The sequence below is a fragment of the Canis lupus genome, chromosome 10 (genome assembly GCF_011100685.1).
Source record: "Canis lupus familiaris isolate Mischka breed German Shepherd chromosome 10, alternate assembly UU_Cfam_GSD_1.0, whole genome shotgun sequence".
In the NCBI taxonomy this organism is placed as follows: domain Eukaryota; kingdom Metazoa; phylum Chordata; class Mammalia; order Carnivora; family Canidae; genus Canis; species Canis lupus.
Genome location: NC_049231.1, coordinates 8,002,813 through 8,021,047, shown reverse-complemented (window position 1 = coordinate 8,021,047; position 18,235 = coordinate 8,002,813). Strand labels below are relative to the sequence as shown.

General features: G+C 43.3%; 1 protein-coding gene and 1 long non-coding RNA gene across 2 annotated transcripts in view; one reads left to right on the top strand and one right to left on the bottom strand.

Annotated features, from left to right (window-relative positions):
• The window catches only part of WIF1 (WNT inhibitory factor 1), a 66,843-nt gene extending 63,216 nt beyond the window's left edge, over nucleotides 1-3,627 (top strand). Inside the window, exon 10 of the mRNA XM_038549926.1 lies at nucleotides 2,755-3,627. Coding sequence (XP_038405854.1) covers nucleotides 2,755-2,876 — 122 coding nt within the window. The 3' untranslated portion in view covers nucleotides 2,877-3,627. The remainder of the gene's footprint in view (nucleotides 1-2,754) is intronic.
• LOC119873584 lies at nucleotides 717-12,459 on the bottom strand. Its single transcript, XR_005365344.1, has 3 exons — nucleotides 12,312-12,459; nucleotides 7,514-7,673; nucleotides 717-2,648 (listed from the first exon to the last, which is right to left on the bottom strand). It is a non-coding gene; the product is annotated as an uncharacterized LOC119873584 (long non-coding RNA).
• Nucleotides 12,460-18,235: the final 5,776 nt, after the last annotated feature.

The window sequence follows — 18,235 nt, the reverse complement described above, 5'->3', positions numbered from 1 at the left end:
TCTTTGAGGGAAGGAAGGCTTCAGTCATACAACACCCTTTTTAATACAAGCACCCAGAAGTTCAGATTGTGCTTGTCAGAGTGAGTCTCCAAAATAATGGACACACACTGAACAGATCACATGCATGTCAGATGTTTTTTCAGATCCTCAGCCTCCAAAGGGTGATCTGTGTAGCCCGGTGAGTATGGGAATGATCAGCTGGGCTGATGGAAAATACTAGTTTGAAAATGTTCTTATGTTTTATTTTATTATATTTATATATAAACAGATATGTAAATTTATATATCTCAATCCCAAATCTCTAATTTTTGCACATATTTTAAAAATTTTTTTATTGGAGTTCAATTTGCCAACATATAGCATAACACCCAGTGCTCATCCCGCCAAGTGCCCCCCTCAGTGCTCGTCACCCAGTCACCCCAATCCTCCGCCCACCTCCCTTTCCACTATCCCTTGTTCGTTTCCCAGAGTTAGGTGTCTCTCGTGTTTTGTCACCCTCACTGATATTTTCCCTCATTTCTCTCCTTTCCCTCTATTCCCTTTCACTAATTTTTATATTCCCCAAATGAATGAGACCATATAATGTTTGTCCTTCTCCGATTGACTTACTTCACTCAGCATAATACCCTCCAGGTCTATCCACGTGGAAGCAAATGGTGGGTATTTGTCATTTCTAATGGCTGAGGAATATTCCATTGTGTACATAGACCACAGCCTCTTTATCCATTCATCTTTCGATGGACACCGAGGCTCCTTCCACAGTTTTTTGCACATATTTTAAATGTTCACATTATATCATTAGGATGCATATCTAATATGTTTCTATGGAGATAGACATACTTAGTTGTTGATTTTAAGGTATGTTGTTGTCTGGTCCAGGCTACACTAAGCCATTGACTTGAGTCTTGTCACTCACTGAATTGACTGGATGGTAGATTGAATTGGCTTCAGGTGATTGTAGCTTAACAAGAATTGCATCTCCTCTGGGAAATAGTTGTTTCCCCAGGTAGTCATGGCTGAAGGGTATCCCTGCAGGGACACCCTTGGTGGGCGGGGGGGAGGTTTGTTTTGGACTAAAAGACCTAGAAAATGAATCCTTTCTAGAGACACTTTGGGAAAGAATAAACTAAATCCTTTACATCACCCTTAACTTGAGATACAATTAACTTTTGAGACCTCCTCGGGCCTAGGTGGCTTGCGATCACACTATACATCCCAAGCCTCAGTTACAGAGATCTTCTGGGACCCACGTTTGGGACCTGGGGACCAAGAATGGTGGCGAGAGAGTAGAAGGGCACTGTTCCTGCTGGTACACCAGTCATGCCTCCAAAAAGAAGGCAAGTTAGGAGCCCTCGGGTGGCATCGATGAGCAATCCTGACCGTCTGCCAGCCTCACCCCTCCAGGCACCCCCACTCCTAGACCTGCTGCTGAGAGTTTTGTCACCAGTGTACCTCCCTCAGATCAAGGCACCGCATCCAGAAGATGCCCTGGCGCCTGATGCAAATGTGAACGTGTTGTCCAGGGGAGGCCACCCAGCCGTTTTGCACATTAGCTTAGAGAATCAGGCCGGAAGAATGAGGTTTATTTTGACCAGGGGGAGGTGACGAGGGAGCTTTGAGGCACAGAGTTCTGCTGAGAACAGACTCCCAGCGAGGTGACACTTTGGGAGGTCCCAGGCACCCAGACATGTTATTGGGGAGGAGGACACTGGAGACAGACTTCCCGGCTGAGGCTCAGCCTCGCCAGCAGGGAGGCTGGGGCTTCATGGGTGGCGGGGAGACAGCAGGGTGGGGATCTACTCCTGCGCATTGTTGGCTCCTGTTGTGGCTGTTCTTGAGCTACTAGCCTACATACTGACAATTCAGAGAAACACATTCGGAGACAAAGTATTCTGTTTTCAGTAGTTACTTAATGGCAAGCTTGCATTTGAAAACCACAGGGAACAAGCTGCAGTGCCAAACTTGACTCTAATGCAACAGGAAGATGGAGGCAGATTTTTTTTTTCAATGTGATTGCTGTCTTGGATCCCTTTCAGGAAATCAGTAGAAAATGAGTCAGTGCCCCAAGCACCTCCAGAAGTTCTCAGGTAGGAGGAAAGGAGATCTGAAGCAATGTAAGTCAGTGTTAGAGTCCACTTACAGCAACGCTGGAAATGGACAGATGCCCACTTTGCCTGAACTGACAAATCCCAGTTGATAAGGAGTCCATTCAAGTCATAACCCTTCTCTAAAATGCATCATGGAAGTCCTTACTTCTTGCAAAGTTTCTATCTTGTGTAAATGCAATAGGTACACTTGACGGTGTGACCGAGATGAAGAGTAGGGGTGGGGGGTGTCCTGGATCAATATAATCAAGGCTGGTTTGGCAATGCAGTGAAAATGGTCAAGTCCTCTGCAGCAGTCTCCTTGCTTCGGGGACCCCAGTGCCAGATGCTTACCAGACCTTGAATGCAGGAAATCCTTCATGCAGTCACATTGGTCCAAACTTTGCATCAAGAGTTTCTACGTGGCCAAAATCTCTAGTGAGTCAGAGCTTCGATGGAAGCCAGGTTCCATGGAGTTCCTAAAATGGGTTTCTTCTGTAACAGATCTTGAACCTATAACATCCCCTCATTCAGGTGGCTTTTAGTGGTGCCTGTGGTCTTTCACTGTGGGTTGAAAAGGGAAAATGGATTTCATTTGAATGGTTAATAATGAATCTGAAGAGCCTGTTTTTGTAGTTTCTTTTCTTTTAAGCTGTGAATAATTTTACAGGGTACGGAGCCAGCCTCATGCATGCCCTGAGGCCAGCAGGCGCCGGGCTCAGGCAACACACGCCTTCACTTAAAAAGGCCGAGGAGCGGCAGGATCCACCTGAATCCAATTACATCTGGTGAACCCCGACATCTGAAACGTTTTAAGTTACACCAAGTTCATAGCCTTTGTTAACCTTTCATGTGTTGAATGTTCAAATAATGTTCATTACAGTTAAGAATACTGGCCTGAATTTTATTAGCTTCATTATAAATCACTGAGCTGATATTTACTCTTCCTTTTAAGTTTTCTAAGTACGTCTGTAGCGGGATGGTATAGATTTCTTGTTTCAGTGCTTTGGGACAGGTTTGATGTTATGTCAGTCAATCAGGTTAAAATTGTGTCTTTTCGGTTGCATAGCCGGCAAATAATTTCCAAAATGACAACGCACTCGTGGTGTCGAGGGGCTGGGGGACAGTGGAGAAGGTAAATGAACCAAAAGGCATAAATCAAGGGTTCAGATGGAGCAGTTAATCATGTTGAAGTTATGTTTCTCACCTTATTGTCATGTGTTTAGACATTTGTCACATTTTTAAAATCCCCCTTGTTCTTAAACTCTCGATATCTTTTGACCTTACTATGATTCCAGAGAATTCAATATAGAAAGAAAAGAAGAAAAGAAAAGAAAAAAGAAAAGAAGAGAAAGACAAACACTGTGGCAGTGGCATTTAACAATATAATATATTGTAAACACAATAAAATAGGGATTATAATGTATGACTTTTGGCATTGGCTTGAAGCAATATAATATATTGTAAACAAGACACAGCTCTTACATAATGAACATTTTATACTGTTTGTATAAAATAAAGGTGCTGCTTTAGTTTTCCGAGAGTTGTATGGCATGGTGTTTGCGCGTGCTATCTTACGGAAATAAAGTTGGTCGCAGTGAGTTGCCCCAAGTGGAAAGAAGTTGGTTGCAATGAAAACTCTGCAGCATCATAAAGAAGAGACAATATGCCAGTCCCCGGCCCAGTCAGGCTCCCCAGGCCCACCTGTCCCGCACTGCCTGGGACCCTCCTACATTCCTCAGCTCCCATTTAGTTGTCATTGCTTTCAAGAAGTCTTCTCTACCTAGAATGTGTTGAAATATCCCTTTCGTGGGGGGCTTTCTAAGACTTTCTAAAAGTGTCAGATTGTTGTAAATGGGAAGAGCTGCCATTTATGAAAAACCTGTTGGTTCCCAAGAACATTATAACGTGGTATCTTACAATCCAGAGAGGCAGGTCTCATTGTACCCTTTCACAGATAAGAAAACTGAGGTAGGGGGATACGTAGCGATTCACCCAAGATCACACCTGAGAGGGACAGGTTTGAATTCATGTCACCTGACTCCAAAGACTTTAACACTAGGCTCCTCCCCCTCCTTCCTTTTCCTCAGCAAATGCAGACAGACCTCCACAGATCCCAGTTAGGCGCTTTCCAATATGTTTTAGTCTCCCCGGCCTTCTCAGGAAATGTGGACTTGATTTTATAGATAATCTAAAACATTTTCTTTTGCTGGGCAGTGGCATAATGACTTGTGTGGTTTAGGGACATGACGTGTCATGGGAAGCAATCAAGGAAGAGGCTGGAAGCAGAATGAACACATCTTGTGGTGCTAGGGCCACAGCAGTCTTCCTTCTCTACCTAGCCAGAGCCCAGGGCGCCAGCTCCTGCTCACCTGGACTTGGCAAAGCAGGCCAGGAGCCAGGGAGCTAACCCTGGGGATCCTACTGTGAGAACCAACATGATTTAAGACTTTGAAATAAAAAATCCAGATGCTTGACAATGAGGATTTAAGATGGTGACAGAAAGTGAAGTTTGGGAATAGGCTCATAGTACTAATAGCTAACACTTGCATAGTACTTAGTTTTTCTAAGCCCTTTACCTCATGGGTGAGTAATAAAATGGCAGGGAAGTTAGCAGGGTGACAAACCGCAGTAGTCTATGTTGGCCGTCTCCAAACCAGTTTGACTCGACACTCCCTTAGAAATTTCTGAGCCTGTAGTCCTACGGGTGACCATTATTTATCTACATATTTAATTGGTAGGTGTTACAAAAGCCAGAAATGTTGAAGAGAGAAAAATAGAAATAGAAGCTCTAATATTTTCTCCACTTGTCCGGAAGACAGGTTTACGTACACCCTGGAGTGCGCACCCTCATAAGGGAACTCAGGCAAAGAAGAGAGAGAGCAGGATCCGAAGTGGGCTTTGGAAACAGAGAGTCTGCATTCAAGGATGACAAACGTATGCAAGGGACTGGGTCACTGACTGAATGCAGGTTCTAGACAGGAATCTCAACAGTGATGTATAGGACTGAGGAGGAACCAGGATGGGCAGTGGTGAGGGTTTCCAGAGACGGTGAGTTTGGCACTGAAGATGTTGAGTTTAATGTGCCTTTGGGACATCCTGGTGGAAACGTCTGGTAGACAAGTGGAAATACAGTTGTTAGGAGGTTAGTCTGATAATTTGTTGATAATTAGTTATACTATATGTGAAGAGTACTAATTATATATTGAATTACTTTTAATATGAATACACATAACAGCTTTATTTGGTGAGATGCTGTACAATTTACTTGTATTTTATTGTGTGTTTTAGAGATTTTGTTTCTTTGAGAGAGAGAGAGAGCGCTTGCACACAGGAGTGGGGGGTTGGGAGGGCAGAGGGAGAGGGAGAAGCAGACTCCCCACTGAGCGGGGAGCCTGACGTGGGGCTCCATCCCAGGACCCCGGGATCATAACCTGAGCTCAAGGTAAATGCATAATTGACTAAGCCCCCCAGGCGCCTCTTTAGATCCTACAAAGTTAATACCCTTTGCTGCTTTTCTGTGTATATGTTTATTTATATAACAGTGTAGTTTACTATTTGGCAAACTGAGCACTTCCTCCCTCCCTCCCCCATATGTATTATGAATCTTCATCCAAAATATGCCCTTTGGGTACTTGGTTAGTTTATGTCAAATCACAACAATAGTGGCCAGCTCTTGAAACAAAGGCCAATAATATGAAATATGAAATAATTGCTATTACTCTTATGAAGTAACCATGGAAGAGGAGAAGAGAGAGGAAGAAGAAAGAGAAAGAGGAGGAGGGGTGCCTGGGGGGCTCAGTCGGTTGAGCCTCCAACTTTCAATTTCAGCTCAGGTCATGATCTCAGGGCCATGAGACTGAGCCCCGTATTGGGTTCTGGACTGAGCCTGGAGCCCACTTGAGATTCTCTCTCCCTCTCCCTCTCCCTCTGCTCCTCCCCCTTCCCTTAAAGAGGAGGAGAATATTTATATAAAATATCTCTAAACAATAATTTAAAAGTTAAAATAGTAAGGAGTTAAGGCTGTCTGAGAAGATGTGCACTGTTTGGCAGGATCGAATAATTAGGAAAAATTAGGCAAGAGGAAATAAAGGCTAAACAATAAAATGGGCCTCAGAATGAGGTTAAGACAAAAGGCATACAGGGACTCCTGTGCACTGTGTGAGAGGTGGATGACACATTTAGCTCTAAGCCCTGCTCCAGCCACCTCAAAGAGGAAATCGGGGCTGGTTATGAGTCCCAAAGACCATAAACACAAAAACCAAGCAGTTGCTCAGGAGAAGTTAAACTATACAAGGCACTTCATTAGGCCTGGATCAAGGTAGGGAGGTCTGTGGGAAAGCTGCTTGGGCATCCCTTCAAGCCAATAGTTTTTAAAATCTCTCTTCCATGCTTATTTGCAGAGGAGCTGCTTAAAGATCTTTGCAAGGGGGGGAAAAGGGGGTTGCTGACAGGGTTCAGCTTCTCATCCAGTATCCCAGGCAATTTGTCTCTGGCCCTAAAATTCCACGCCTCACCCAGCAAACAGCTCTCCAGTTAAATGCAGCCAAGATGCTCAGAGGGAAGTTGATGGAGCATATTGTTACTTGATCACACTCCTTGAAATTCTTAGCACTTCCCCAAGTGGCTTCTCAAAATATTCCCTTCAACCATGTACAGTAATCCTCCTAAAAGAAGTTTTGGGAACTAGGCTTTTTTTCTCACCTCATTCCCTGTCCAGTGGCCCTTGTGACACAATGCCAGCTGGCTGTGCTAGGATCACCCCCGATGAGCTAGCCCTTCCACCAACTCTACTTGAAAGTGAAGAGTGTCACGTATGACACATGCTCTCAGGCATATAGACAGAGTCTTAACAGGACTAGTTCTTTCCATGCTCTTCAAGAAGGCACAAGTCATCACAGTAGAGTGCAGTTTCATAAAAGCATTTCTACCAAAAGCAAGGGAGGGAAAGGGAATATCGTGAGGTGAGCCATTTTTAAATTAGTTAAATGAGAAACATTGCCCTTGCAGAAGAATTTCCTGAGGCAATAAAATGAAAGAAAAGGAAAGAAAACAAATGACTATCCAAAGACAGGAGTTTCATCATCATAATTTTTAGGCAGTTTATGCAAGTGGTGCAAATATAAAAGTTTAATAAGCGTATTGAATAAATGTCCTCCATATGGCTCAACATAAAAAAATAGAAACAACCTACAGGAAACTGACATCATAAAACGAAGTTTTCAGGTGTTCAGTAAGACATTTTAAAAATTCTAATATAAACTCCAATGGAAATTGATTTTGCACCTATTTACTGGTTTACTGTTAATAAGGATACAGAAATTACAAATGAAAAATAATTTTTATTAAGCTTTGGCACTGCAAAGCTTTTACTAGGTAACACATTTCCCTTCCTGCTCGTGGTTGGCTGGCACAGCTATTGAAATTACCTGGCATTTCTTGAAAGTCTGGACCAAGAGAAAGCCAGTCTGAGATGACAAATATTCCATACAATCCACAGGAGGACGGTTGAAAGTTGACTCACCGCAGAGTGAATATCAGCTTCCCACTCCAGTGAACATGGCACTGAGCATGGTCTTGAGGCTGCATCTGGGGCCATAGGTGGGAGAGAAGAGCAAGAGGAGAGCGGAGAGCCTTGGTCAACAACAATCTAAGAGCAGACTAGCTGTCTAATTAGAGGGGCCCAGAGCAAAACGAAAATGTGGAGCCTCTTGTTCAAAAAGCATTAAGAATATCAACCTGGTGACCACAGGGCATTAAGCCTGGGGTCTTTCTCCGTGCAAGGGCCCTGTGCAACTGCACAGTTCACGAATCCATGAGGCTGGCCTGGCCTTGTCCAGGAACAAGTTCTTAGGTCCGTGGACAAGGAAATCTAGGTAAAATGCAAAACATCTTCCTCTCCTTAGGCACCAGCCAGATAAGCTCTTCCATGCTGGTCCCCCTCTCAACTTTAAAACCCAAGCCTTGAGAATGGAAGACTCATTCGTCATCAAGTCAGCTAAGTCAGTGACCATTGACTGAATTGCTCCTGTGTTAATACTGCAAACACAAAAATAGGGGAGAAAGTATGGGGCATATTAAGGAGATAAAGTGTATTGCTTTATACTTCAGCCCAGTCAAGTTCCTTGAAACTCAGTTCCTGTTTGAGAAAGAATCTGTGGCTTTCAGTGGAGCTCACAAGGGGAAAGACATTTTTCAGAATTTTATGAACAACCCTCTTTAACCAAAAAGATAATCTTGGGTTTTTCCAATTTATAAATGCTGTTCTTTATTAGACAACAGAGAGGCAGAAACCTGGCTGGAATTGGGGTCTAAAGCTTTGTTTTTGAAGTTAAGTTCATCTCCACCCAGGGAAGCTTGATTCAGTGAAGAGCCTTATGACACTCTCCAGAGACCCTAAAGACAAAGATCCCCCAACGCCCAATTTAGTCTTGCCCTCACTTCAAGGAAATACCCAAAACTAATTTGTGATTATTTTCTACTTTGCAAAGATGAGTATTTGCTCCTACTTAATTAAGCCTAACACACTCTGGGAGGAGAAGACGCGAAGCCAGTTATGGGCCCCTGGTCCATTGGGCACCATGTTGATTAATGAATCGTTGGCTGGTGTCACAAGAGCTAAACTCCAAGTATCCTGCCAGAGTGGATACTTTTCAGTCTTTTGGGTACTTTGCCCTGGCTTGTTTATTTAGATTACATACTACCCGATTTCTAAACTATACCCAAACTGAGAAGGCAGCAGAGTAATGAGTAGTCATCCTGGCTCCACATTTAAGCCACCTTTGAAATGATGATGTGAACCACAGGTAATTCCATGACAACTTGTCTCAAAGTACGTGGCTACAAATGTACTAAAGGGAATTACTTGTTGTGCCTTCAGAAGAAAATAACAGAACCTCTGAAACAAGCCACCAGGTTGAAATTGAAACAAGTTGTAGCTTCCCTGGCCTTGCCCAGTGTCCCCCTTCTATGTGTGTGCCAGTCCCAGGTGACATTCTGTGGTGGTGCATTATGGAGAGTTGCAAGAGAATAGAGTAAATAGGAGAACCTGTACGGTGGCTTCCTGGTGATGAACCTTAGCCAAACACGGAAGTAGCATTTCCAAAGTTCTGAAAGAAGCTTTCTGTGGAAATTTTGGTTCATAGCATCTCTGTCGGGGGGATATTACTTGAAAGGAGAAACTGAGGCTAGGGTTTGCTGAAGATCACAAAACAATTTATTATTGCTAATAATAATCCCCCCCCCACCGCCCCAAGTGGGGATTCCAAACTTGTTCCCAAAGAACACCAGTTGTCCGGGATGTTCACATGACTTATATGAAAACAGGATCCGGGGCCAAATAAGTCTAAGAGATGGGGGGGGGGGGTTACCCGAAATTAGGGCTTTGTCTTTATAGCAGCGCTGCTCAGAGCCTTTATCACACTGTTGTGTGTTGCACATCCCCAAGAGGGACTAATATGCAGCAGCCCCCAAACTTACTTGATCAAAGAGAGCTTTTTCCCCTAAAGCATCTCCCAGGGAATAAAATTTTTACACGGCATACTTTGTGGTGCACAAGTCCTAGAATAGATCGAAGTCTCTGAAGTTGAGTCTTTACTCCACTCTTTTTTTTCTTCAGCATGTTTAATGTTATTCTATCCGTTGGGAGCTAATTCAAGGAAAACTAAAACTTCCAACTTACAACACAAAGAACATCCAGTGTAACTTGTAAATCAGCTGGTTTTACGTAATTTGTTTATTTTCCCCCCTACATATTCCAGAATAAATTGATCTCTTAAAAGAGCATTTCAAGGAGTATTAGAAAAACACTTTAATTATTGTTAAGTACTTTAAAACTTTGGATATAAGTTTACAACTTAGGGAATTAGTTTCATCAACAAAGGATAAAGTGATCATTATGATGAATTAATTTTCCAGGCGTTTAAGCAACATCCAACATTGAGGGAGCCCATGCTAACTACCTGGCAAAGGGATTTCTTTAAGTCACTTGCCTTTGGACCGTGTTTACGGTGACTCATAAATTCTTGATCTCCACAGCGCTTCTTAAATATTACTCAACTTTAAATCAGAGGTGGAGATGTCAGTCAGAGAACAAAAGGTCACCATCTAAAGACTAACAGGGAGCATGATGCATCAGGAAGACCAGCAGACTGGAATGAAGAGACCCCAGCTTCAACTCTGCCACCGGCTAGCTGGTGGCTCTTACCCAAGATCCCTAAAATGGTGCGTCAGCTGCATGCTGCCCTCCTCATCCTCCTCTGGGCCTTTTCTTTATTCCTAACAGTTGGCTCCCAAGCCCAAAGTGCATCAAGAATTCTGATAGATGGAGAAGCCACCATTTCCTCCATTTTGCTACCAATTCAGTGCTGTTCATGGGTGCCCACACTCTTACCCTTGGGTCTCTCCTGACAGTCATTAGTCATCCCTGGGGACAAAAGCAGATCCTGGGTTAGTGCCAGGGCTTTCCCAGGGTAATTAAGGAAAATACCTCATTTCAGCTTTTATAGAGCTCACTAGTCAAAATAATAGCAATAGCAGTAGAAACTAGCTAACACTTATATACCGTTTGCTGTGTGTCGGGCTTTGTTCCAAGTCCCTTATATACATTAATTTAAATAAACTGGAGTTAGTCTATGCCAGCTCATGAGTAAGTGTCAGTTGTTAAACTTTTGGAAATTTAAAAGGCAGTTGTTAAACACAGCCATGATTAAAGAATTCAGTAAATTCTTTTTAAAAACAAGGTTAACAAATGTTCAAAATTAATCTCTCCCTAATTTATTTCACTACGTTTACTATTATCTACATTCTTGGGGTTATTTCAATGCATTGTTTCTGTGTTAGAGGAAATATTATGTCACGTCATGGGGCACTGCTGTGCATCTCTTTCCAACGCCATACTCAGTGATGCTACTTTGATAGCTTCAAATTGTCCACAAAGGGAGCATTTACACCTCAGAGATTGGCAAATGCTACATACAAATCAAGAGAGGTGGTTGTTAAACCTTTACTGCTTGATCCTTGTAAAAATTGTATGAGGTTTGTGCAATTATCATTTCCATTATTTAGAAAAGTGATCCCATGCACAAGAAGGCTAAGTGACATGCCCAGAGCCACACAGCTACATAGTGGCAAAGCCAGCCTTGAACACAAGCAACCTGGTTCCAAAATCCTGCTCTTTATGATTATAGGCAGTAACACTGGTTTGTGTACAATGGAAAATAAAGTATATCCAAAAATGGCTGATGTGTAATTTCTTCCCAGATAGAAAGAAAAACATGTCCATGATGTAGTAAGTGCAGTCAAACAGAGTTCCTAGAACCTTTGTGGTTGAAGATGAATGACTGAATGAGTCAGTGAATGCACTTCATTCATAAGAAGGCTTATTCCAAAGGAATCGGAAACCCCTTTGTCTTCTGGATCCAGGACTATGTTTACGACCTGCCAATATGCTGTGTTGCAGCTTCTACTCTTGCTCCATTTAGCCACCACATTAAGCAACAGTATTAATTTCCTGTGGCTGCTATAACAAATAATCATAAATTTAGTGGCTTAAAAGAAATGTGTTCTCACAGTTCCAGAGGCCAGATATCCAAAGTCAGTTTCACTGAGCTGAAATCAGGTGTGGCCAGAGCCATACCCCCTCTGGAATATCTGGGAAGAGTTTGTTTTCTGCCTCTCCCAGCTTTCCGTAACTGTCAGCATTCCTCGGCTTGTGGCCACTTCTCTCTCTGTTCTGTGTTCACATGGTCTTCTCCTCTGTGTATATGCACGCGATCTCCCACTATCCCTCTCCTCCTATAATGGTGCTTGTGACAGCATTTAGGACCCACTTGGATGTTCCAGGATTAGCTCCTCCTCACATCTTTGGCCACATAAGATAATATTCACAGGTTCTGGGGATTATGACATGGATAATATCTTCAGAGCCACCATTCAGCCCACTATAGCCATCATCATTAATGACCACAACCCTCTCCTCCACTGACAGTGAGAGTTACAAGGGGCTATGAGCGGGATTGCTGTCTGCAAAAGTCTACAGCTTTTAGAGACAGAACTCATACAAAGATGTCAATCATGTGGGTTGTAAAATCGGGCACTGATGTGGAAACAGGCAGTTTCTTAAATAGTTAGATGGTCTTACGATATGGTGCAGCAATTCTGTTCCTAGGTACATACAATTCCTTAATTTCCTAGGAAATTAAGGCGCATGTTCACATAAAGACTTACCCAGGAATGTTCAGAGCAGCACTATTCAAACCAGCCAAAAGGTGGAAACAGCCCAAATATCCATCAACTGGTGAATGATAAATACAGTACAGTATATCCAAACAATGGAACACTATTCCAACGTAATTCCATTGGTACAAAGGAATGAAGTTCATGCTAAGTGAAAGAAGCCAGACACAAAAGATCACATTTTATATCACTCCATTTATCCAAAATGCCCAGGAAAGGTAGGACGCAAGGATTGACAGCCAATGCTGGTAATGGTTGCACAATTCACTAAAAATCATTGAACTGTACACTTAAAAAGGGTGACTTTCATGGAATGCAAATTACACTTCAGTAAAATTATATTTTTTTAAATAAATAATAGCACAAGACCCCACATGCCAAGGGGAAAGCGAATGATGGAAAGGTTGAGAATTTGACTGACAAAGCAAAGCGTCAGACAGAGCATGATCCTGGGCTGGCAGACAAGCAAAATCTGGGGGAGGACCCACCCAGGAGTGCCATGGGAAGGGTCTAGTCTCTGAGGCCCACGGTGTCATCCTTCTCTCTACCTCTTTTGTGAACATCCCACTCGCCTTCCCTCGGCCTGCTGCCTGAAGGCCCAGGGGTCCTGTGGCCCAGTGAACTTCCTGAGCCTAGCCTAGCCCAAGATGAGTAGCAGCAAAACATGTCAGCCCCTCCCTGCTCCCATAACTCTGAGCCAGGCTTGCTGGGGCCTCCTCCCTCAGAAAAAGGATGTTCTGGGAGACAATCTAGCCGGAACCTTCCAAAACAAGATGATAATACCTTTTCATGTCCTTTTGGATCTGACAATATTTCCTATGGATTTTCTCCCAAAAGGTTGACAGGAAGCTCTAGGGTTCTGTTGTCTAATTCTGATGAACCATCCACATTGTTGTAAAACATTCCCTAAAGATGATGATTTCCCATATATTTGGAAATCAACCAGACACTCTAACCTAGCCTCGGCTTAACTAAGAAAGAACTTTTTCTTTCACAAAACTATTAGTGATATTTTAAAAAAAATCTCTGAAAGACCATAGGACAGACTTTAGAAATTAGATATCTACTGTCAAGTTACAGTCTAATAGGATTACAGGCCAGTCTTGGGTCTCAAGTCACATGTTATAAATATGTGAAGGCTATCATTTGGGGAAATACCATTTGTAACATATATTCTGGGGCCCCAAAGAAGATAGTTAACTACTTCACAAGGTTGACAAGGGGATAACATGTAATGTGCAGGGACTGGCACACTCAAAGCAGAACTCAATAAACGATTATGGTAATGGGCACTATTAGCCTTTAAGTAAAAAGAAAAAGAAGAGGAAAAGTAAACACCCAGGAATCATTTAAAAGATAAATGAAATTTAAACCAAAATGGGATACTGTTTTTCAGCCATTCCAATGCAGTACAAGTGTTAGAAAAAATGTGAACCCAGAGGAATGACCATCTGCTGATAGTGGGAATATTCGCTGCTACAACCAAGTAGGAAAGGAGCTCCACATTATCTTGAAAAGCCAAACATACACACCATCTAAGACCCAGCAACTCCACACCCTAGAGATACTTTGCATATAATGCCTCAGGAATCATGAGCAAGAATGTTTGTAGCAGTGTTGTTTATAAAACCAAAGAGAGGGAGGAGGAGCAAGACGGCGGAAGAGTAGGGTCTCCAAATCACCTGTCTCCACCAAATTACCTAGAAAACCTTCAAATCATCCTGAAAATCTATCAATTCGGCCTGAGATTTAAAGAGAGACCAGCTGGAATGCTACAGTGAGAAGAGTTCGCGCATCTATCAAGGTAGGAAGACGGGGAAACAGAAAGAAAGAACCAAAGGCCTCCAAGGGGGAGGGGCCCGCGAGGAGCCGGGCTGAGGCCGGGGCGAGTGTCCCCAGGACAGGAGAGCCCCGTCCTGGAGACGCAGGAGCTGCACCGACCTTCCCGGGGGAAAGGGGCTCGCAGGGAGGTGGAGCAGGACCCCAGGAGGGCGGGGATGCCCTGGGGCTCCCGGGGACAGTAACAGCAACTGCGCGCCCAGGAGAGTGCGCCGAGCTCCCTAAGGGCTGCAGCGCGCACGGCCGGACCCGGGACCCGGAGCAGCTCGGAGGGGGGGGGGGGCTCGGGGGCGGCTCCGCGGAGGGGGCTGCGGGGCGGGAGCGCGAATCCAACAGCGCAGGCCCCGGAGCACAGGGCGCCAGGACGCAGCCCAGGATCCGGCCTCCCCCGGGACAGGCAGAGGCCGGGAGGGCCCAGGACAGCGAGGACGCTCCTGCCCCAGCTGAGCACATCAGCGGCCCCGCCCGGAGCCTCCAGGCCCTGCAGACGGAGTTCCTGCCGGAGCTGAATCCAGGTTTCCAGAGCGGCCCCGCCACTGGGGCTGTTCCTCCTGCGGCCTCACGGGGCAAACAACCCCCACCGAGCCCTGCACCAGGCAGGGGCACAGCAGCTCCCCCAACTGCTAACACCTGAGAATCAGCACAACAGGCCCCTCCCCCAGAAGACCAGCTACACGGACAACTTCCAGGAGAACCCAAGGGACTTAAAGAACACAGAATCAGAAGATACTCCCCCGTGGTTTGGTTTTGTTTTGTTTTGTTTTGCTTTTTGATTTGTTTCCTTCCCCCACCCCCTTTTTTTCTCCTTTCTTTTTCTTACTCTTTTTCTTCTTTTTTTCGTTTTTTTTTCTTCCCTTTTTTTTCTCTTTCTCTTTTCTTTCCTTCTTTCTCGCCTCTCTTTTTCTCTTTTTCCCAATACAACTTGCTTTTGGCCACTCTGCACTGAGCAAAATGACTAGAAGGAAAACCTCACCTCAAAAGAAAGAATCAGAAACAGTCCTCTCTCCCACAGAGTTACAAAATCTGGATTACAATTCAATGTCAGAAAGCCAATTCAGAAGCACTATTATACAGCTACTGGTGGCTCTAGAAAAAAGTATAAAGGACTCAAGAGACTTCATGACTGCAGAATTTAGAGCTAATCAGGCAGAAATTAAAAATCAATTGAATGAGATGCAATCCAAACTAGAAGTCCTAACGACGAGGGTTAAGGAGGTGGAAGAACGAGTGAGTGACACAGAAGACAAGTTGATAGCAAATAGGGAAACTGAGGAAAAAAGAGACAAACAATTAAAAGACCATGAGGATAGATTAAGGGAAATAAACGACAGCCTGAGAAAGAAAAACCTACGTTTAATTGGGGTTCCCGAGGGCGCCGAAAGGGACAGAGGGCCAGAATATGTATTTGAACAAATTCTAGCTGAAAACTTTCCTAATCTGGGAAGGGAAACAGGCATTCAGATCCAGGAAATAGAGAGATCCCCCCCTAAAATCAATAAAAACCGTTCAACACCTCGACATTTAATAGTGAAGCTTGCAAATTCCAAAGATAAAGAGAAGATCCTTAAAGCAGCAAGAGACAAGAAATCCCTGACTTTTATGGGGAGGAGTATTAGGGTAACAGCAGACCTCTCCACAGAGACCTGGCAGGCCAGAAAGGGCTGGTAGGATATATTCAGGGTCCTAAATGAGAAGAACATGCAACCAAGAATACTTTATCCAGCAAGGCTCTCATTCAAAATGGAAGGAGAGATAAAGAGCTTCCAAGACAGGCAGCAACTAAAAGAATATGTGACCTCCAAACCAGCTCTGCAAGAAATTTTAAGGGGGACTCTTAAAATTCCCCTTTAAGAAGAAGTTCAGTGGAACAGTCCACAAAAACAAGGACTGAATAGATATCATGACGACACTAAACTCATATCTCTCAATAGTAACTCTGAATGTGAACGGGCTTAATGACCCCATCAAAAGGCGCAGGGTTTCAGACTGGATAAAAAAGCAGGACCCATCTATTTGCTGTCTACAAGAGACTCATTTTAGACAGAAGGACACCTACAGCCTGAAAATAAAAGGTTGGAGAACCATTTACCATTCAAATGGTCCTCAAAAGAAAGCAGGGGTAGCCATCCTTATATCAGATAAACTAAAATTTACCCCAAAGACTGTAGTGAGAGATGAAGAGGGACACTATATCATACTTAAAGGATCTATTCAACAAGAGGACTTAACAATCCTCAATATATATGCCCCGAATGTGGGAGCTGCCAAATATATAAATCAATTATTAACCAAAGTGAAGAAATACTTAGATAATAATACACTTATACTTGGTGACTTCAATCTAGCTCTTTCTATACTCAATAGGTCTTCTAAGCACAACATCTCCAAAGAAACGAGAGCTTTAAATGATACACTGGACCAGATGGATTTCACAGATATTTACAGAACTTTACATCCAAACTCAACTGAATACACATTCTTCTCAAGCGCACATGGAACTTTCTCCAGAATAGACCACATATTGGGTCACAAATCGGGTCTGAACCGATACCAAAAGATTGGGATTGTCCCCTGCATATTCTCAGACCATAATGCCTTGAAATTAGAACTAAATCACAACAAGAAGTTTGGAAGGACCTCAAACACGTGGAGGTTAAGGACCATCCTGCTAAAAGATAAAAGGGTCAACCAGGAAATTAAGGAAGAATTAAAAAGATTCATGGAAACTAATGAGAATGAAGATACAACCATTCAAAATCTTTGGGATGCAGCAAAAGCAGTCCTGAGGGGGAAATACATCGCAATACAGGCATCCATTCAAAAACTGGAAAGAATTCAAATACAAAAGCTAACCTTACACATAAAGGAGCTAGAGAAAAAACAGCAAATAGATCCTACACCCAAGAGAAGAAGGGAGTTAATAAAGATTCGAGCAGAACTCAACGAAATCGAGACCAGAAGAACTGTGGAACAGATCAACAGAACCAGGAGTTGGTTCTTTGAAAGAATTAATAAGATAGATAAACCATTAGCCAGCCTTATTAAAAAGAAGAGAGAGAAGACTCAAATTAATAAAATCATGAATGAGAAAGGAGAGATCACTACCAACACCAAGGAAATACAAACGATTTTAAAAACATATTATGAACAGCTATATGCCAATAAATTAGGCAATCTAGAAGAAATGGACGCATTCCTAGAAAGCCACAAACTACCAAAACTGGAACAGGAAGAAATAGAAAACCTGAACAGGCCAATAACCAGGGAGGAAATTGAAGCAGTCATCAAAAACCTCCCAAGACACAAGAGTCCAGGGCCAGATGGCTTCCCAGGAGAATTTTATCAAACGTTTAAAGAAGAAACCATACCTATTCTCCTAAAGCTGTTTGGAAAGATAGAAAGAGATGGAGTACTTCCAAATTCGTTCTATGAGGCCAGCATCACCTTAATTCCAAAACCAGACAAAGACCCCACCAAAAAGGAGAATTACAGACCAATATCCCTGATGAACATGGATGCAAAAATTCTCAACAAGATACTGGCCAATAGGATCCAACAGTACATTAAGAAAATTATTCACCATGACCAAGTAGGATTTATCCCTGGGACACAAGGCTGGTTCAACACCCGTAAAACAATCAATGTGATTCATCATATCAGCAAGAGAAAAACCAAGAACCATATGATCCTCTCATTGGATGCAGAGAAAGCATTTGACAAAATACAGCATCCATTCCTGATCAAAACTCTTCAGAGTGTAGGGATAGAGGGAACATTCCTCGACATCTTAAAAGCCATCTATGAAAAGCCCACAGCAAATATCATTCTCAATGGGGAAGCACTGGGAGCCTTTCCCCTAAGATCAGGAACAAGACAGGGATGTCCACTCTCACCACTGCTGTTCAACATAGTACTGGAAGTCCTAGCCTCAGCAATCAGACAACAAAAAGACATTAAAGGCATTCAAATTGGCAAAGAAGAAGTCAAACTCTCCCTCTTCGCCGATGACATGATACTCTATGTAGAAAACCCAAAAGTCTCCACCCCAAGATTGCTAGAACTCATACAGCAATTCG